This window comes from Dermacentor andersoni, chromosome 6, assembly GCF_023375885.2.
Source record: "Dermacentor andersoni chromosome 6, qqDerAnde1_hic_scaffold, whole genome shotgun sequence".
Lineage (NCBI taxonomy): Eukaryota > Metazoa > Arthropoda > Arachnida > Ixodida > Ixodidae > Dermacentor > Dermacentor andersoni.
Window position 1 is genome coordinate 44,152,648 of NC_092819.1, and position 16,999 is coordinate 44,169,646.

The 16,999-nt window shown below is 49.2% G+C and overlaps 1 protein-coding gene across 1 annotated transcript in view; it reads right to left on the reverse strand.

Moving 5' to 3' along the window:
* Positions 1-2,533: 2,533 nt before the first annotated feature.
* LOC126521986 (SEC14-like protein 2) overlaps positions 2,534-16,999 on the reverse strand; it is a 33,653-nt gene continuing 19,187 nt past the window's right edge. The window contains exons 11-12 of the mRNA XM_050170749.3: positions 5,653-5,944; positions 2,534-5,139 (exon numbers count right to left, since the gene is read on the reverse strand). Of these exons, the coding sequence (XP_050026706.1) occupies positions 5,048-5,139; positions 5,653-5,944 (384 nt within the window). The 3' untranslated portion in view covers positions 2,534-5,047. The remainder of the gene's footprint in view (positions 5,140-5,652; positions 5,945-16,999) is intronic.

A 16,999-nucleotide genomic window follows, 5' to 3' on the forward strand; every position in this document is an offset into this window, starting at 1 on the left:
CAGGTTTTGTAAATTCGATCAATAATGACCCCTGATGATCGAAAAAAGTTAACACCCTTCCGGCAGAAATGACGGCCTTTGCTTTCTTTGGGGGTGGTGAATTGAACTGTTTTCACCTTAAGCTTTGTCGTCGTGTTTCAGGCTCGTAGTAGCGGCACCATAAGTTGTCCCCGCTCACAACTGCAGACAAAAAGTCATCACCTTCATTGTGATACCGGATTATACTAGTCAAGGCAGCGCCGAACCTCTCCGTCTTCTGGCGGTGGTTGAAAATCTTGGGCATCCATTGCACACATAAGAGCCGATAACCGAGATGTTCATGAATTACTGTGCGATCCGAACCGAGACTGATGTTCACACGCCCTGCCAATTTATCCAAGCTTATCCTCTGTTCTGGTCTAATCAGCTCATCAGCCTTTGCAATTGTGTTGGGGTGATTGCACGGTGGCTTTGGCCCGGTCTTGAATCATATTTGCAACTTTCACGTCCTTCTTTGAACCGTTTGCTCCAATGCTTCACAATGACCAATGAAATGCAGTCTTCAACGTACACGGCAGCCATACGGCGCCGAATTTCTTTTTGGCAAACATCTTCAGTTGTCGAAAACCTCACGACACCACACTGTTCAACTTTTGGAGTGTCCATTATGTCATGCAACCATGTTCAACCCAATTTATGAGAGCATTAAAGAACCTTCATTCTTAAACCTGCGTGTCATTTTTGTAAAGGAAAGATGCCTCTGTGCTGCGCGCATGCCTCGCACATAATGAACCGAACCATTATTGCACGGATTGTGTTTGCGCACTTTCATTTGACTCGCCCTCGACATTAGAAATGCGAAGATAAAATGGAAAATACAAATGCGAAGATACAGCTTGATAAAGTGCAAGAAAAGTGTCACGGAAAACAAAGTTCACAGCAGGTATACAAAAAAGCTTGCAACAAGATATTTAAATATACGTATAAGTATCGAATAAATCTACGTATCTAAAGAAAAGTCGCTGTATAAAATGCAACAGTGTCCCATATCACAGCCCCCTACCCCCCTCCTTCCACTCGCCCTGATGTATTGCGCGCTACAGGACGAGGAGCGTTTCCTCCCCGCTTTTCTCCCTTGCGCACAGAAGACTGAGCCACCGCCGTCGGCTCACCCATGCCACCCCCTTCCCCCCCCCCCCCCCCCCCTGCGCTTTCACTCCCACATACAGCATGCGGTGCGGGGTGACAATTTTATCGCCCTTGGACTTTATACGGAACATGAGGGCGACGACGACTGCAGGAATGCGCCTGGAGTGTCCATATAATCGTTATCGCAATAATATAATAGGAGTATCCGGCAACTGAAGCGTCCCGTGGCTCATTAATTTCGGCAAAAGAAGAAATAACAAAATCGAACTTCGACCATGCGACAATTGGCTGCGCCGCAACAATGTCCTTTTTTCTTTTATGGGACGGAGGCACAGAAATTAAATAAGAAACGCAAAGGAAAGCGTTTTGGCCACAATCGAATGCCAACTTTGGGCACCTAATGTGGCTACCGAAGGAATATCGAAGAAAACGTCAGACGCTTGGTCCTTGGAGAACCATACGCATACTGCTGCTCGCGGTATCCTACACCGGCGAGACAAAATTTTCCGGTGGGGCTGCGCTCAAGCGAACGCGTTGCATTCCGTCGAGAGTCCCCGCATTGATGGCAGCGAGTGACAATGCATTCTTTCTTTTTCTCGTCTGCTAGCCAGAAAGCGTCCAAAACTCTGCCAGGCCAAAATACACTCAGCCAGAGAAAAACGAACGCGCATCGAAGTGCGCCGCACCGTGGTCGAGGCAACACGATAAAAACGCATGCGCTCTGGATGGTTCTGGCAGCCCGCGGGTAGCGAGAAAGAAAAAAATCGATGAGGCTCAACGTGTCCTCGTAAATAAAAGTTAAAGTAAAAAAATTAATAAGAACATAGTTACCGTTGCTGGCTTTAGTGTCTGAACATGGATGCTTTGGCGCAGGTGAAAAATAAAATGATATTATTTTCTGTGACATGACGGCAAAAATGAGCCACCACCACGTTACGTCTCATCAGGCCTCCCTGAGTGTTTTTTCAATTTGTATTATAGTGTGTTGATTGGGCTTGTCTCGTTGTATGGTCCCATGTGCGACCTTAGAAAAGTCAATGCACCTGTGGTGTCAAATGTTTATAACATAAACCCACAAAGTTCTGTAATTCAAAATCTAAAGCACGACTTCGGAAATGTCAATGCCCCCTTCGCACCAAAAGTTTGAGAACTTTATACCCCCACCCTAGCACCGCCCCTGTTTGGCAGTGTTCTTCCTGCGCTACTTTCCTGCGCGAGTCCATTTGATGTAGTTCCTTGTTTTCTAAGTAAAGGAGAGGTGTATCTCACAGGCATACCCATGAGGTGCACCTTATCTCATTTCTCTTTTGCGGATTTACGCGTCCTTATGTTGGTGGCCATTAGTCGGATTTGTACTAGTGAAGGTGCCTCCCCCCCCCCCCTTCTTTTGCATAGAAAAGTTGCCTTGGGTTGCGTTTTCACTTAGTTCATCATTGGCACACTCCAATTAAAAACAACAGATATATTTCCCCTTTGCTTTCCTTGGCTTCATTAACTGTTTGCTTCATATAGGCCTCGGACGGACGGACGGACGGACGGACGGACGGACGGACGGACGTATACGTATGGACGGGCTGACTTTAGCGTTCTTCATTGAGTTGGAGTGTATATGCGCGTAGCCGAACAGGATATATGTTCAAAGTCGTTGCTGGAAAATCGTGGGGCCGTGCTTGAGCTCCATGTTACAACCAAGGGTGCTGGGTAAAAAAAAAAAAAAGAAAAAGGTGTGGCCTTGCACGTCAGGCGAGCGGCAATGGGAGCGAATGTATCAGCCATAGTTGCATCCTCGGCTGCTTGGCTGGGCCGAACGGCGCTAGCTGTCGGGGACGGGACACGTCGGTTTCGACGGGCGACGGCGCTCGAAGCGCGTTCCTCACGCATGTTCTATGCCGATCCCGGACAACAGTCCCCGACTGGTGGCGCCGCGGCGGATGACGGCGTCTTTGATGCACGCCGCAGGCCGCCTTACAACAACTATACACGGCACATTTTCTCAGATTTTTGCGATACAGTCTTCCCGTTTGGTCCAACAGATGCAAGACTAATTTCCTTGCACTACAGAGCGTACAAGGTCAATTACTTCGGACATGTCTTGGCCTATGTTCTTCGACCGCTGCAACGCTTGTCATTGCCTGGGAGCACCCTATCGCCACTCATGGGTGAGACGCTAACAGCGCACATTCGACACCGTTCATGGCTACTATCCCACAATTTAGCCTATTTGCCAGTGCGAAGACCACAAGTTACATTCTGTGGTATTGTGAAGAGACACCATGACTCGATACAATCTGGCTTCCAGCCTGCGAAACGCCCAATGTCGAAACTGCGGTGTCTCCGGCAAATTCACGTGTGCCACTCAATTCCTGGAATTGCTAAGAAGGCAGGATTGTCCCCGCTAGCCCTGAAGCAGTCGTCTCTGCTTCTCCTCAACGAGTCTTACTTTGACCGCACAAACATTAACACGGACGGTTCCACCAATTACAACAGCTCTACCGGAGCCGTAGTTGTTCCATCGGAACAACTACTGAACGCTTTGCAAATTAAATATTCGCACGATACCACGTCGATAGCAGCAGGACTCGCGGCTATTCAAGGTGCATTCAAGTGCGTGCTCTAGCAGCCACCAAATAGTTGGGGGCCATTTTCTTCGATTCCAAAGCAGCCCTACAAACTCTGCAGTTTGCTCTACTTCATGGGTTACACGAGCAGCTTGTGTACGAAATAAGACGCGCCCATCATCACGTGCTCGATAAAGCTAACGACACTGTATTTCAATGGTTGCCGAGCCATTGCGGCACTGTCGGCAACAACAGCGTAGATGAAGCTGCGCGTTCGGTAAAAAAAAAAAAAAAAAAAAAAAAAACGCGCGTTCCTGTATCACTTTCAAGGACCGATGCTGCGCGACAACTTCACTCACTTGCTCGTCTCATTGCACTTCTCCGACGGAATATCACCGGGTTCCACCAACTCACGCTTTCACTCTCTCGGCCTTAACCTGCGACTTAGCCTGCCACCTGAACTCTCACGTCGCGAAACAACTTTACTGTGTCGCAATGTGGTTGGGCGTTGCGTTTACAAATTCCTATTCATTCCTGCAATTCGCGCGGGAGACTCTGGAGCACCGTTTGTGTCACTGCCCATCCTTCGAGACTCAGCGACGCACTTTACAAGCGAAACTTAACCTGCTAGACAATAGAGCGCTCTTAGAAGAAGAAACCCTTGGACCAAGGCCTATGCGTTCTTACATGCAAAATGCCACAAGAGCCCTTCTGCGTCTCTTGAAGGGCACTGCATTGTATGAACGCTCGTGACAGTGGAGATTCCTCTACGACTGACTGTGAATTACTATTATTTTTATTTTCTCTCCTCATCCATTCTTCCCTTTTCCCTTCGCAAGTGTAGGGTGACCAACCGGGCACGTCTTTGGTTAACCTCCCACTCTTTCCCTCTTCGTTTCTCTCTCCCTCTGGGAACGTGCCAAGTTCAGTCCTTGGCTGTTTTAGAATACACTGTAGTGAACCCTTACCCATGAAAAACTCACTAAGGGCGAGCAGACGCCCTCAAAAATTTGTGACGTCCCGGCGAGCTGTTCCGAGACGTTCACGACGGCTTCGCAACAGGTGTCTTTCGTTATTGCGCCTTTTCTGTCGTACCAAGAGCCTTCTCAGGGTAACAATGTCTTTTTCTTTTCTTTTTTACGGCAGAAATATGTTTTCTTTTTCATTTTTAGTGCCTCTTTAATGTTCCTTTCCAATGTCCGTTTAAGGAACCGGTGTGGTTTCAGCAAAGCTTACGTGGCTTGTTATACGACAATGACGACTTCGCGTATCATCGGGCCAGCCAAGGGACCACAAGGAATGATCACGATACCCTTCACTTATAGGAAGTCGCGAATAGTTCTTCCGTGGTTTATTGGCAGTCAAGGAAACTTCTCTGGGTAGTCCACGTTCACAATGTACGCCAGCGTCTTGTCGTTCAGCCAGCTGTAGGTGTTGTCAAACTCGAGCACATCTGTTAAGGGACAGAAAAAAAAAATGTCAGCGTAACATAGGCGCTGTAGAAAGCTAAAGCAATACTGGGACCATTAATGAAAGATCAAGGCTTTAAGCTGTATTGATAACCGCTACCGGAATTATGAAGTTTACTTCTGACGACAGAAATGAGAACCCTGTTAATTCAGAAGTAAATACATGTATTTTACTCAATCAATTAACACGTTACTTGACACTTTATTATCGTTGCTGTGCGTTTTTTTTTTTCGATTGACTTCTCAATACATGACTTAAGTTTAGTAGGACGAACGGTACAGGCGACGGGACCAGATATAATGTCATTGTTGTTGTTATTGTTGTATGTTATTGTTTCTCGAATCGTCATCTGAGCTGTACGCCATGTTGAAAGTAAACCAACTACGCTTTGTACTCTCGAAGATGAATTAAAAGTCATTCAAAACAGAGTTATCTGCTTCTGATGACACTGACGATGCTTTTCTTTGGACGACACTATGTAATTTTTGATTCGTACACGTTCCGGGAGTGACGCAGTGCCAGGTTCCTTCTTGTGGCACGAGGCTGCATGCTCCAAGGCGTTGCAGGGGTACCAGGGACTGGCCGCAGTGATTGCGCAGACCGAAGGCCAAGTCGCCGGCGGCCGTCTGAAAACGCCAGTTGAGCCGCGCCCCCGCCTCGGCCACGTCCACCGGCAGCTCCCAGCGATCCCGGCGGCCTATTGTCTGCTGCTGTGCGTCCTTTTCATCGAACACGGAGTCGTACGATGCAGTCGTTGCGCCTTCTTCGAATCGGCCTCCGTAGTTCACCTGCGCGCGAGCCAAGAGTTGCATAGCAGTCGAGTAATGGACATTCCTTTCAACAGGTTCATTTGCGTTGGCTGAATTTCCTCGTGACTATATTTACCGCACACACTCGTGTAATGACGGTAGGTTTCTTTTTTTTTTTTTTGAGATTTGGGTTTAAAATCGGGGCTGCGGCCATTACACGGAGAAAAAGACACATTTTTTCTTTCGTAAATATTTTTGGTGGTACTTGCCTCCATTGAAGTACAGTACTCGCTTGTACTGCCGCTGGCTATTCTTGGCTATTCGCGTCGCGAGTCACCGGCCGGTTGGAATAAATGGTGAGGCCCCACAGACCAGCGACGGTAGCATATCGGAGGCAGCCGCTAAATCTCGGAGTCTGTGCTTTTACTACTTGGAGGTGCCCAAAACTTGGCACGGCTGCCTTGTTTTGCCACTGATTAAAAAAAAAAAAAGTTTCGGAAGTATCGCACCCCACAACCGATAACACTGCCAACCTACTCGAAAATCAAGGGTGCGGCCTATACATTGATACTTTTTAAATATATATTTGTGGTTTATTTTTTACAAGGTTCTGGGTGCGACTTTTGCACGGGTGCGGCCATGCGCATACGGTATGACCGCATACGGTAGTTGAGAGAGTACATCCTACTCGCTATTTGTTTCACCCGGCGCGCGCTTCTTGCAAAAACGAATTCACGCTACTCTACGCACTTGCGGAAGTACACAGGGTGCCCCAGCTAACGTTAGCCAAGCTCTAAAAAAACAAAATGTAGAATATACGAGGACGCAACCAAAAGTATTATGCCAGCAGAGACGTACAGCTCCAAGAGGCTGTTTTCTTTTTCATAATTGAACTAGCGATAATTAGATTGTATAATTAGCATTAATTAACGAACTTTTTGGTGACTGAAGTGACAGCGTGATTTTTTATAGAAAAATATAGTCTGCTTTAAAACACCCGATTTAGTCTTCAGTGTGCTATGGTCTCGCGCAATTATTTTTTTCCGCGTCATAAAGACAACGCACGAAATACGAAAATAGCCGCAATATTACGCCTCCGCCCGCCGCGACACCAGCGATCCCAAGGCGTTACTCTGCAGAATTAACTCAGCTCAACAAAATTGCCTGCCGGGGAGAAGTTTGGTTCGACACAGTCGCACTGCTCTATCGCTCCCTAGTGTTTTGAATTTTTTCGACGTTTTGTCAAACAGATTTGTCGAAGACGTCGGACGACTCGCCAAGGTACCTTCCCTACCGGAGGCCGGGGGGGCCTTCGCCTCCCGTCGCTTCGATAGGAGCCTGCAGAAGAGCCCGATCTGGTAGCGGCGAGAGCTCCGTCATGACTACGCCTGACCTGACACCGGGCCAGAGGCCACCGACTGACCCTGAGAGCAACCGTGACTGTAAGCGATACAAGGCTACAGAAACAGACGACGAATCTACGCTTATTGACGATTGTGACATAGCTGACATCACAGATCTGGACGATGAAGGCTTCAGGCTTGTGCGTCACCGCAAGAAGAGGACCGTCGGAATCCCAGTGATTGTTACGCCTGCCACAGAAGGAGCCGACCTGAAAAAAGTAAATCCCATTGTTCTGTCTACTGAAATTGAAAAAATTCTTGGCGCATCGCCAGTTAGGAGCCGATTTACTGCTCAAGGAGCCCTGCTTCTAGATGTACAGACAGAAGAGCATGTGAATTCTCTTCTCAGCTGCAAGTCAATCTCAGGGACTGCAATCTCAGCACGAGTGCCCAATTCGTACCTGCAAAACACGTGCATTATTAGAGGAGTACCGAAGTGGTACACTGACAAGGAACTGTTGCTATACCTAAAACCACAAGGTGTTTACCATGCAAGGAGAGTCACGCGACGCGTTCAAATTTCCGAATCCGATTGGGAGTCCAGACGAACCAGCTCCGTGGTTCTTACGTTCGCTCCAAATAAAGACCGCCCAGAGAAGATCAACTTGGGCTTCACAAGACACGAGACCATCGACTACGTTGAGACACCACCTCGGTGCTTCAAGTGTCAGCGCTATGGACATGTGGCCAAGTACTGCCGTGGTGAGCAGCGGTGCAAGATATGTGGAGGACTGCACGATTTCAAAACATGCGCGTGCAGCGAGAACTTTCTATGTGCAAACTGTAGTGGTGGTCATCCAGCTAGTTATAGCAAGTGTCCTACGCGGGCAGCGGCAATAAAGCGTAAGAAAACGTTTATCTTGGGGCCAACAAGAAACGATGAGAGAAATACGACAAAGAAAAAGACAGAAAGTCACAGAGAGTCAGACGAAATCAAATGGAACTCAAAGAGTGAAACTGATTTTCCAAGCCTGAAGCCTTCTCCAGGAATCCAGGACACAGTGGTGCCATCGCGCAGCGGACCGGCTAAACCAGTCAAATCAATGAACAGAGGCCCCGTAGACGAGAAGACTGCTGAACAACCGAAACAGCGAAGCTATGTGTCTGTACTGCAGCGACCCCAATCGCGTTGCGAAGAAAACACACCACAGTTGGACTGTCAGCAGGTGCTACGTGCTCTCTTCAAGGCCTTGCGATCACACATAGAGAAGATGCCGGCCAGCTCGATGAAGGAAATGCTCGAAGTAGTCCTGGCGCTCGAGTCAGTGATTCTAAGCTCCGCCTCTTTTTAAAGCACCTAGCAATATGGATGCGGTGAGGACACAATGTTCACCATCTCGTCCACAGGTGCCACTTATTATGCAATGGAACTGTGCGGGTCTTGCGTGCCATTTACCTGAACTGTCGCTTTTCTTACGCAACATGCCTGTGCCAATATTGGCCCTGTCCGAGGCTGGTCTTCCAAGTTCCAGATCAATTGCTGGTTATGTCGCACATGGAAACAAAAGTATTCCGACATTTCCGAACGGAAGCGCCATGCTATATGTGAGACGTGAAATACCACATTACGTTCTACCAGTACAAGACCTTTGCAGCAGTGCTTTGGAAGTCACTGCTGTACAAGTGCGGCTGGGAAACCGAAGCCTCAGCGTGGCCTCCGTGTATGTGAGCTCTCGCCTGAAGGTATCGATGGGAGAAATTATAAGAGACCTCTGCAGCCGCTGCCCAGCTCCGAGGATTATATGTGGGGACTTCAACGCGCACCATACTCTCTTGGGCGACAAGGCGACTGATGCACGTGGAAAGCAAATTGTTAGTGCTTTAAACATCGAGGGTCTCTGTGTGGCAAATGACAAACAGCCAACGTTTTTTCGACCACCGGCCTCTTACAGTGTCATTGACTTGACGTTACACTCAACGGACATCCTCGCATCTTCAACGACTAGTAAAGATAGAATGGGCAGTGATCATTTTCCTGTCTTCGTTAACATTGCTGGATATAGAACCAACGGCCGAAGATCCTGTCCTGTGACGCATTGGGATACGTACAGGGACGGCCTAAGCTAATCATCTGGAGACCTGTTGGCGGACATGCTACGTAGCAAGAGATTGGCTACCGCTGAGCTGAAGCTACCCGATCACTTGCCCGCTCCGGATCTAAATCTCAAAAATCTATGCGCTGCCCGTAGAAGAGCGGAACGGAGGCTGATGAGGACGAAGGGCGACCCACCAATGAAGACTATATATAACAGGATTAACGCAGTTATTCGACGTTATACAAGGAAACTAAGAAGAGATCAATGGGCATCATTTTGTGCAAGCCTATCGGTCTTCACGCCAGTTCCAAGGATATGGTGGGTCGTTAATAACCTTGCTGGAAACTTTCGACCAAACAAGCCATTTGAAGCCCTAGCATTGAAGTTAGACAAGACACTCGCTTGTCTTGCGAATGCCTTCGCTGAAATATACTCTTCCGGCAGGTCAGCCGGCACAACCAACCCGCCTCCGCCGCTATCGTCGTCTCTAATGGATGCTCCTTTCACACTCAGAGAGCTGGAACTAGCTATGAGCAGCCTCCGACGTCGCTGTGCGGTGGGACCTGACCTTATCACTAATCAGATGCTGACTAACCTACCGTTTGAGAGACGGCGTGATTTGCTGGCATTTTTTAACCAAGTCTGGGCCAGTGGGGCTATACCACATTTATGGAAGGTAGCATAGGTGGTACCGGTTCTGAAGCCTGGAAAGAATCCTGCAGCTCTGGACTCATACAGACCGGTATCACTAACCTCGTGTGCAGCGAAGCTAATGGAGAAGATGGCGTGCACAAGACTCACTTGGTATGTCGAGCAGGGTCGAAAACTACCATCGTGCATGACTGGGTTTCGGCAGCGTCTAAGCGCTCAAGACAATGTGCTGGACCTGCTAAGCCACATAGAACATTACAGTGCGGATGGTACTGGTGTCCGTCCGCACTGTAATGTAACAGGCAATCTGTGTCGATGTCACTGGAAGCCCTGGTGCCAAACGAAATATCGGACATTCGAGTGAACACCCGAAAAAATCTTCTGGCGGTTGATGTCCAGCATGCGGCTGCTTTGACCACTCTACGCAGCGTAACGGACCTCGATGGCATTCAGGTGCGCTCTTACATCCCTCTGGGATCTGACGTAGTCACCGGTGTTATCTACGACGTAGACGTTGCCATCCTTAATAACGACTTGCCGATTCTTATCAAGCCAGCCAATGGTGAGGTCATCGTTGATGTTAAGCGGCTAGGCAGTTCACGCTGCGTGAAAATAGCATTCAAGGGTAAATATATACCCTCGCATGTTAAGGTGGGACACTTCAGACATGCAGTGCGGCCTTACATTGCGAAACCTCTTCAGTGCCGCAAATGCATGAAACTGGGACACGTGAGCGGCGTCTGCGAAAATCAGGCAGCATGCTCCCGCTGCGGAGAGCCCCACGCTGCAGATAAATGTGGCGCGACTGCAGTGAAGTGTTCCAACTGCGGAGGATCACATGAAGCTTCATCGAAGAAATGCCCACATATTAAGATGGAAATGGCCATCTTGAAAGAGATGGCGAGAGATCATTCATCTCATCGCGAAGCCGCCGAAAAAATAAGGAAGCGACGTTCACGTCGCCGGCGCTCCTCAAGGAAGGCTCCTCAAGGAAGGCGCATGCCACTTCCTACAACACCACCTCCTCCTCCACCGCCCAGGCCAGACAATGTGGACAGGACCGCGAAGAGCAAGTCCACTGAGAAGACCACATCTGCCGAATCTTGGCCGGCTCTACCGAAACGACAACATTCACCAACAGACACACAGCAAGCTTTCGCTGGACAACCCCCGACGTCTACTGTCGGCGATTTGTGCGACCACGACAGGCAGGTGGCTGATATGCTGCAATCGCTAATTAATACAATGCGCATTATACTGAACAAGCTGCAAACACCAGCAGCTCGAAGCGCTCTGCAAATACTGGATGCACTAAATCCAGTGCTTGCTAGCATCGTTTAAGCATCATGGCTCGATCAATAGTCCCCTTCCGCACTGAACGTAAAAGTGCGTCGATCTTTCAATGGAATGCCAGGGGTCTAAGGACCCGTATATCAGACTTTCGCCAATTCATTTTCACACATCGCTTCCCCATACTGGTCATTTGCGAACCAAATACACCAACTCCACTCAGACTGTCCGGTTATGAATCTTTCGTCTCGTCCACATGCGGTGCGAGCACGAAAGTGATCATCTATATCCGCACGGACTTAACATATGTTGCTAATGCGATAGAGCCTCATGACGACAACCAATATGTCTGCGTAAATGTCCAAAAGAAGAATGTGTCATTTACACTAATTGGAGCCTACATATCCCCAGCGGGTCACTTTGACGGTGAACGACTAAAGAAAATATTGCTAATGAACAATGGCCCCTGGGTTATCACAGGTGATTTCAACGCGCATCACCAGCTATGGGGAAGCACTAAAATTGACTCCAAAGGCAGGAGCCTTGCCTCCTTTGCTGCCGACCATGATTTGTGCTGCGTGAATGACGGCAGCCCTACATTTCTGCGAGGCACGACCTACAGTAGCTGCTTGGATTTAACTTTGGTGTCACGGCGCTTTGCCTCGAGCGTCCAATGGTTTACAGACATAGAAACACATGGAAGCGACCATATTCCGACATACATAAAGATTAGAGGAGTTGAGCAACGCTCCTCTACTGCCTTGCGTACAGTTGATTGGTCAAAATTTCAGAAGGATATGGATGACAGATGTCGGGAAGGCCTCTCAAACACTATCGAAGAAGCAATCGCAGAGGCATTGAAAACATCCATCTGCTCGCTTCCAAGGTCAACAAGGCGAACAGACTTGGACATGGAACTGGAGAAGCTGCGTGCAGCACGCCGACAAGCGGAGAGGAGGTATCGGCGCACGAAGTCAGTCTTGGATCTGAGGGCTTCACGACGCATACAAAAGAAAGTCCAGCGTCGCATGGACAAATTGGAAGATAAGAGATGGAAAGCATTCTGTCAGTCGCTTGATCCCCGCAAATCGCTCTCGCACATATGGAGAACGGTTAGGGGTCTTCGCTCATCTCCGAATCAAAGGAAGCCCTTCGCTGCTCTGGCCCTCTACCAACTCCGCTCGGAACTTCAAGTGGCTGAAGAGTTCTGTGCACGGGTTGCTGGGTCCGTGGCCATCATTAATGACGCAGCATTGAATGACATCCCTGAGGCACGTGTACCAGAAATGAACGTGCTATTTTCACTCGAGGAGCTCGATGCTGCGTTGGCGACCTGCCGGCGTTCTTCGTCACCAGGACCTGATGGCATCACGTATGCTGCCCTATGCCACCTTGGACATGACGCACGTGATGAGCTGCTCAACTACTACAATGAATCTTGGCAGAACGGCGCCGTTCCTAAACAATGGAAATCGAGCCGCTTGATCCCCATTCTGAAACCTGGAAAGTCTCCGCTTGAGATCTCATCATATCGTCCGATTGCGCTTTCGAGCTGCGTCGGCAAAGTGATGGAAAGAATGATTCTTGCTCGATTGGAATGGTACCTAGAACGATTCAACATCTACCCGGACGCCATGACAGGTTTTCGTCGAGGTCGCACGTCCATCGACAACGTCATTGACATCGTAACATGGGTCCAAAATCAAAAAAGCCTCAAGCGCCTATCTGCGGCACTTTTTCTGGATATAAAAGGAGCATACGACAACGTCACCCATGAGGCCATACTAAACTCACTTGAGGCTGTTGGAGTTGGTGGCCGAATGTATCAATGGATTCGGGACTATTTGACTGAGAGGCGTTTTTTCTTACAGACCGAAGACGGCCCAACTTCAGACCATTCCATCTGCCGTGGTGTGCCGCAGGGTGGAGTGTTGAGCCCTATTTTGTTCAACCTCGTCCTGGTAGGACTAGCGGATTACCTACCGCAGACAGTACATGTCTCCATATACGCCGACGACATTTGCATCTGGGCCTCTGCGGTGACTCGCCCTCAGCTAAGAGCCAGGCTTCAGCGGGCGGCAACCATGACGGCTTCTTATCTCCGAGAGCAAGGCCTCAGTGTGTCTACTGAAAAGTGCGCATTACTTGGTTTTACGCGGAAACAAATGTCATCATATCCTGTTACCATCAATGGTCAAGCTGTACTCTATGTTAAGACGCATCGCTTTCTGGGCGTCATCATTGACCGCAACCTCTCGTGGAGCCCTCACTGCGTCTATCTGAAGAAGAAGCTAGTCGCCATTGCTCAGGTCTTCCAATTTCTATGCGGGAAAAACTGGGGTACACCAGTCCATTTTATGTTGCAGCTGTACAGGGCTTTGTTTCTCGGACTCCTTCGTTACAGCCTACCAGTATTGTCAAATGCATGCAAGACGAACTTTCGCGCCTTGGAGAGCATACAAGGTCAAGCCCTACGCACGTGTTTAGGGCTGCCTAGGTGCACCTCAACAGCAGCGACAATCGCCATCGCAGGAGACCATACAATCCAGACACATGTAGCTGTCGACTCTCTCAGAGCGCACATTCGCCATCTGTCAAGGATCCCCGACCATCATTTGGCCTCCCTACCAGCCGAGAGACCTCAAGCGACCTTTTCACGAGTTATTAGCGCTCATCATGAGTACATACCGGCATCATTTACACTGGCGGCGAAGCCTTCCTCTCCCCTGTGGTGCCTGCGACAGCCTCAAGTGAATTTTGCTATTCCTGGAATTACAAAAAAGTCCAATCATCCATCGCCGGCTCTGAAGCAACTTACGCTCATATTACTGCACCAGACGTATCATGACCGCATACATATATATACCGATGGTTCCACTTCACCTACCAGCTCAACTGCCGCATTCGTCGTTCCAGCCAAGAACGTTACAGTTAAATTCAAATTGTCGCACATGACTACACCTACATCGGCAGAACTTGCAGCTCTCCATGCCGCTATGATGTACATCACCGAAGAGCCTATGGAGAAATGGGTCGTATTTTGTGACTCTAAGGCAGCCCTTCACAGCATCTAGTCCGCATTACGTCACAGAACTTACGAGCAAATGACATCTGAAATCAGGGAACTGCACCACCATGCTCTGGAAAGTGGACACCACATTATATTTCAGTGGATTCCTGCTCACTGTGGCATCGTCGGCAACAACCTAGCTGACAAGGCTGCCCGGTGTGCCCACGAAGATACCAAGACGCGTCCAACACCTTTGGCGAGGTCGGACGCTGCCAGAGAACTTCGCCAACTTGCGCGTAAGAAGTCCCAAGATCTCTGGATTTCAAGTGGCTTCAATTGCAGATTACGTAAACTGGACCCCACGCTACGGCTACAACTGCCATCTAGCCTTCCCCGCGGCGAAGCAACCTTGTTGTGTCGCTTGTGGCTGGGAGTGGCGTTCACGAACGCATACTCCTACCGTATGGGAATGGCCGAGAGCCCGATGTGCGACTCCTGTGGGTGCGAGGAGACCATCGAGCACCTATTGTGTACCTGCCCTCGCTACGATGTCCAACGCCTCTCTCTGCGGGCAACTTTACGCAGACTAGACTCGAGATCTTTCACGGAGTCAAAGATACTCGGACCGTGGCCACACCCGTCACTGGCTCGAAAAGCGATTCGTGCACTAGTGCGGTACTTGAACTGCACGGGCTTAACAGACCGTTTATAGTGTCCTTGTGTATGGTGTCGCTCCCACACGTACTCAGTGCTTCCTCTCTCCCTTTCTTCCTCTTTCTATTCCCCTTTCCCCCACCCCCAGTGTAGGGTAGCAAACCGGATGCTGTTCTGGTTGACCTCCCTGCCTTTCCTACCCTTGTTTTCTCTCTCTCTCTCTCTACAGTGCGGATGGCCTGTCGACACTTGCTGTTTTTCTGGATGTTTCTAAGGCTTACGACTACGTGTCTCAAGGAGCCATCATCAGCCAGTTACAAGTTATAGGCGTCACGGGTCATCTCTTGCGCTTCATACATACCTTCCTCAATGATCGTCGCATCAGAGTTCATCTTGGCAACACTTTGAGCGATGAAATACGTATATTTCGCGGTGTGCCACAAGGGAGTGTTTTATCTCCCTTATTATTTAACATTGCCATGAGTAGCCTCCCAAGAGTACTAAACCATCGAACACCAGTGAAGATATCTATATATGCCGATGATATCTGCATATGGGTCTCCGACTACCAGCATCGCCGCCTCGCACGAATAGCCCAAGGAGCAGTAAAAGCCATTCAGGGCCACTTGGCAACGATTGGATTATCACTATCAGCAGAGAAATCACCATTCGTACTATTTCCTGGAGTGAAAAGAAAATCTACACGCTTGACGCTGAATTTGGACGGATACCAGATTCGACAAGTCACCACCGTCCGATTTCTGGGCGTTACCTTAGACCACAGGCTACTCTGGCGCCGCGGTGTTGACCACGTTGTGGCGTCATCGTCACCCAGGCTACATGTGCTCAAGCGAGTCGCTGGCATAGGCTGGGGCAACCACCCGACGTCGATGCTACGGCTACATACAGCGTTGGTTACGAGTCGCATCCTGTATCAGCTACCTCTGATGTCACCCTCCGGCAGCCAATACGAGCGCTTAGAAGCCATCCACAGAAAAGGTATCCGGCTTTGTCTTGGAGTCCCTCAGCCAGCGTCAAACAAGAAAGTGCTCTACGAAGCTGAGTCACGCCCTCTACGACTTCAGGCTTCCCAGGCTCTGATGATCCAGCTACTACGATTGAGTGAGTCTACGCCCGGTAGAGCCCTCTTACGACGTATAGGTAACAGGCCGCGCTCACATTTTTATGCAGCATTGAACACGCTTCGCGTATTAGGATTGCGCTGCCCGAGACAGAGAGAAAGGATAGAACCACCCCGGACATTCGAGGACATCACATGCAACTTAAGTGTACCACGATTGCAATCAAAGAGCTGCATTCCATCTGCAGAAGCCAAGTCATTAGTCCTGGAACACCTGAGCACGACTTACGCGAATCACCTACAAGTATACACAGATGGCTCTGTCAAGGCAGACGAAGACCGCTGTGCAGCTGCATTCTACATTCCCTCTCTAAGATATACGTGGTCTGGCCGTCTGGACTGTATAGCCTCGTCGACAGTTGTGGAAGGCGTAGCAATAGCTTCTGCTCTGCGCAAACTAAAGACTTTGCCTCCGCAGAATGTGGTTGTCCTTACGGACTCAAAGGCCGCATTACAACAAGTATACCATGGTTTGCCATCCCTCAAGTTCCCACGCAAATCACTAGCCATCGTGAAAGAACTCAACAACAAAGGCTTCACAGTAAAGTTTCAGTGGATTCCCTCCCACATTGGTATCTCAGGAAACGAAAAAGCTGATGCGCTTGCTTACGCAGCGCTCTATCATCCTCCCAAAATCAAGGCTCCAAAGAGTAATCAAGCGCAAAAATCTGACATTCGAAATCACTTTGCGTCGCTTTGGGTTCCACCGCATATGCCCTGCGTAACCAAGAGATTGCACCGAGAGGAAGCCACACTTCTATATCGAATAAGGACAGGATCTGCTAATACACCGGCCTGGTTATTTAAAACGGGGCGAATCAATTCTCCGAACTGTACGGCATGCAAGGAGACAGGAGACATTGAGCACTTTTTGTGGTCCTGCCAGGAATTCCAAGATGAAAGAGACAC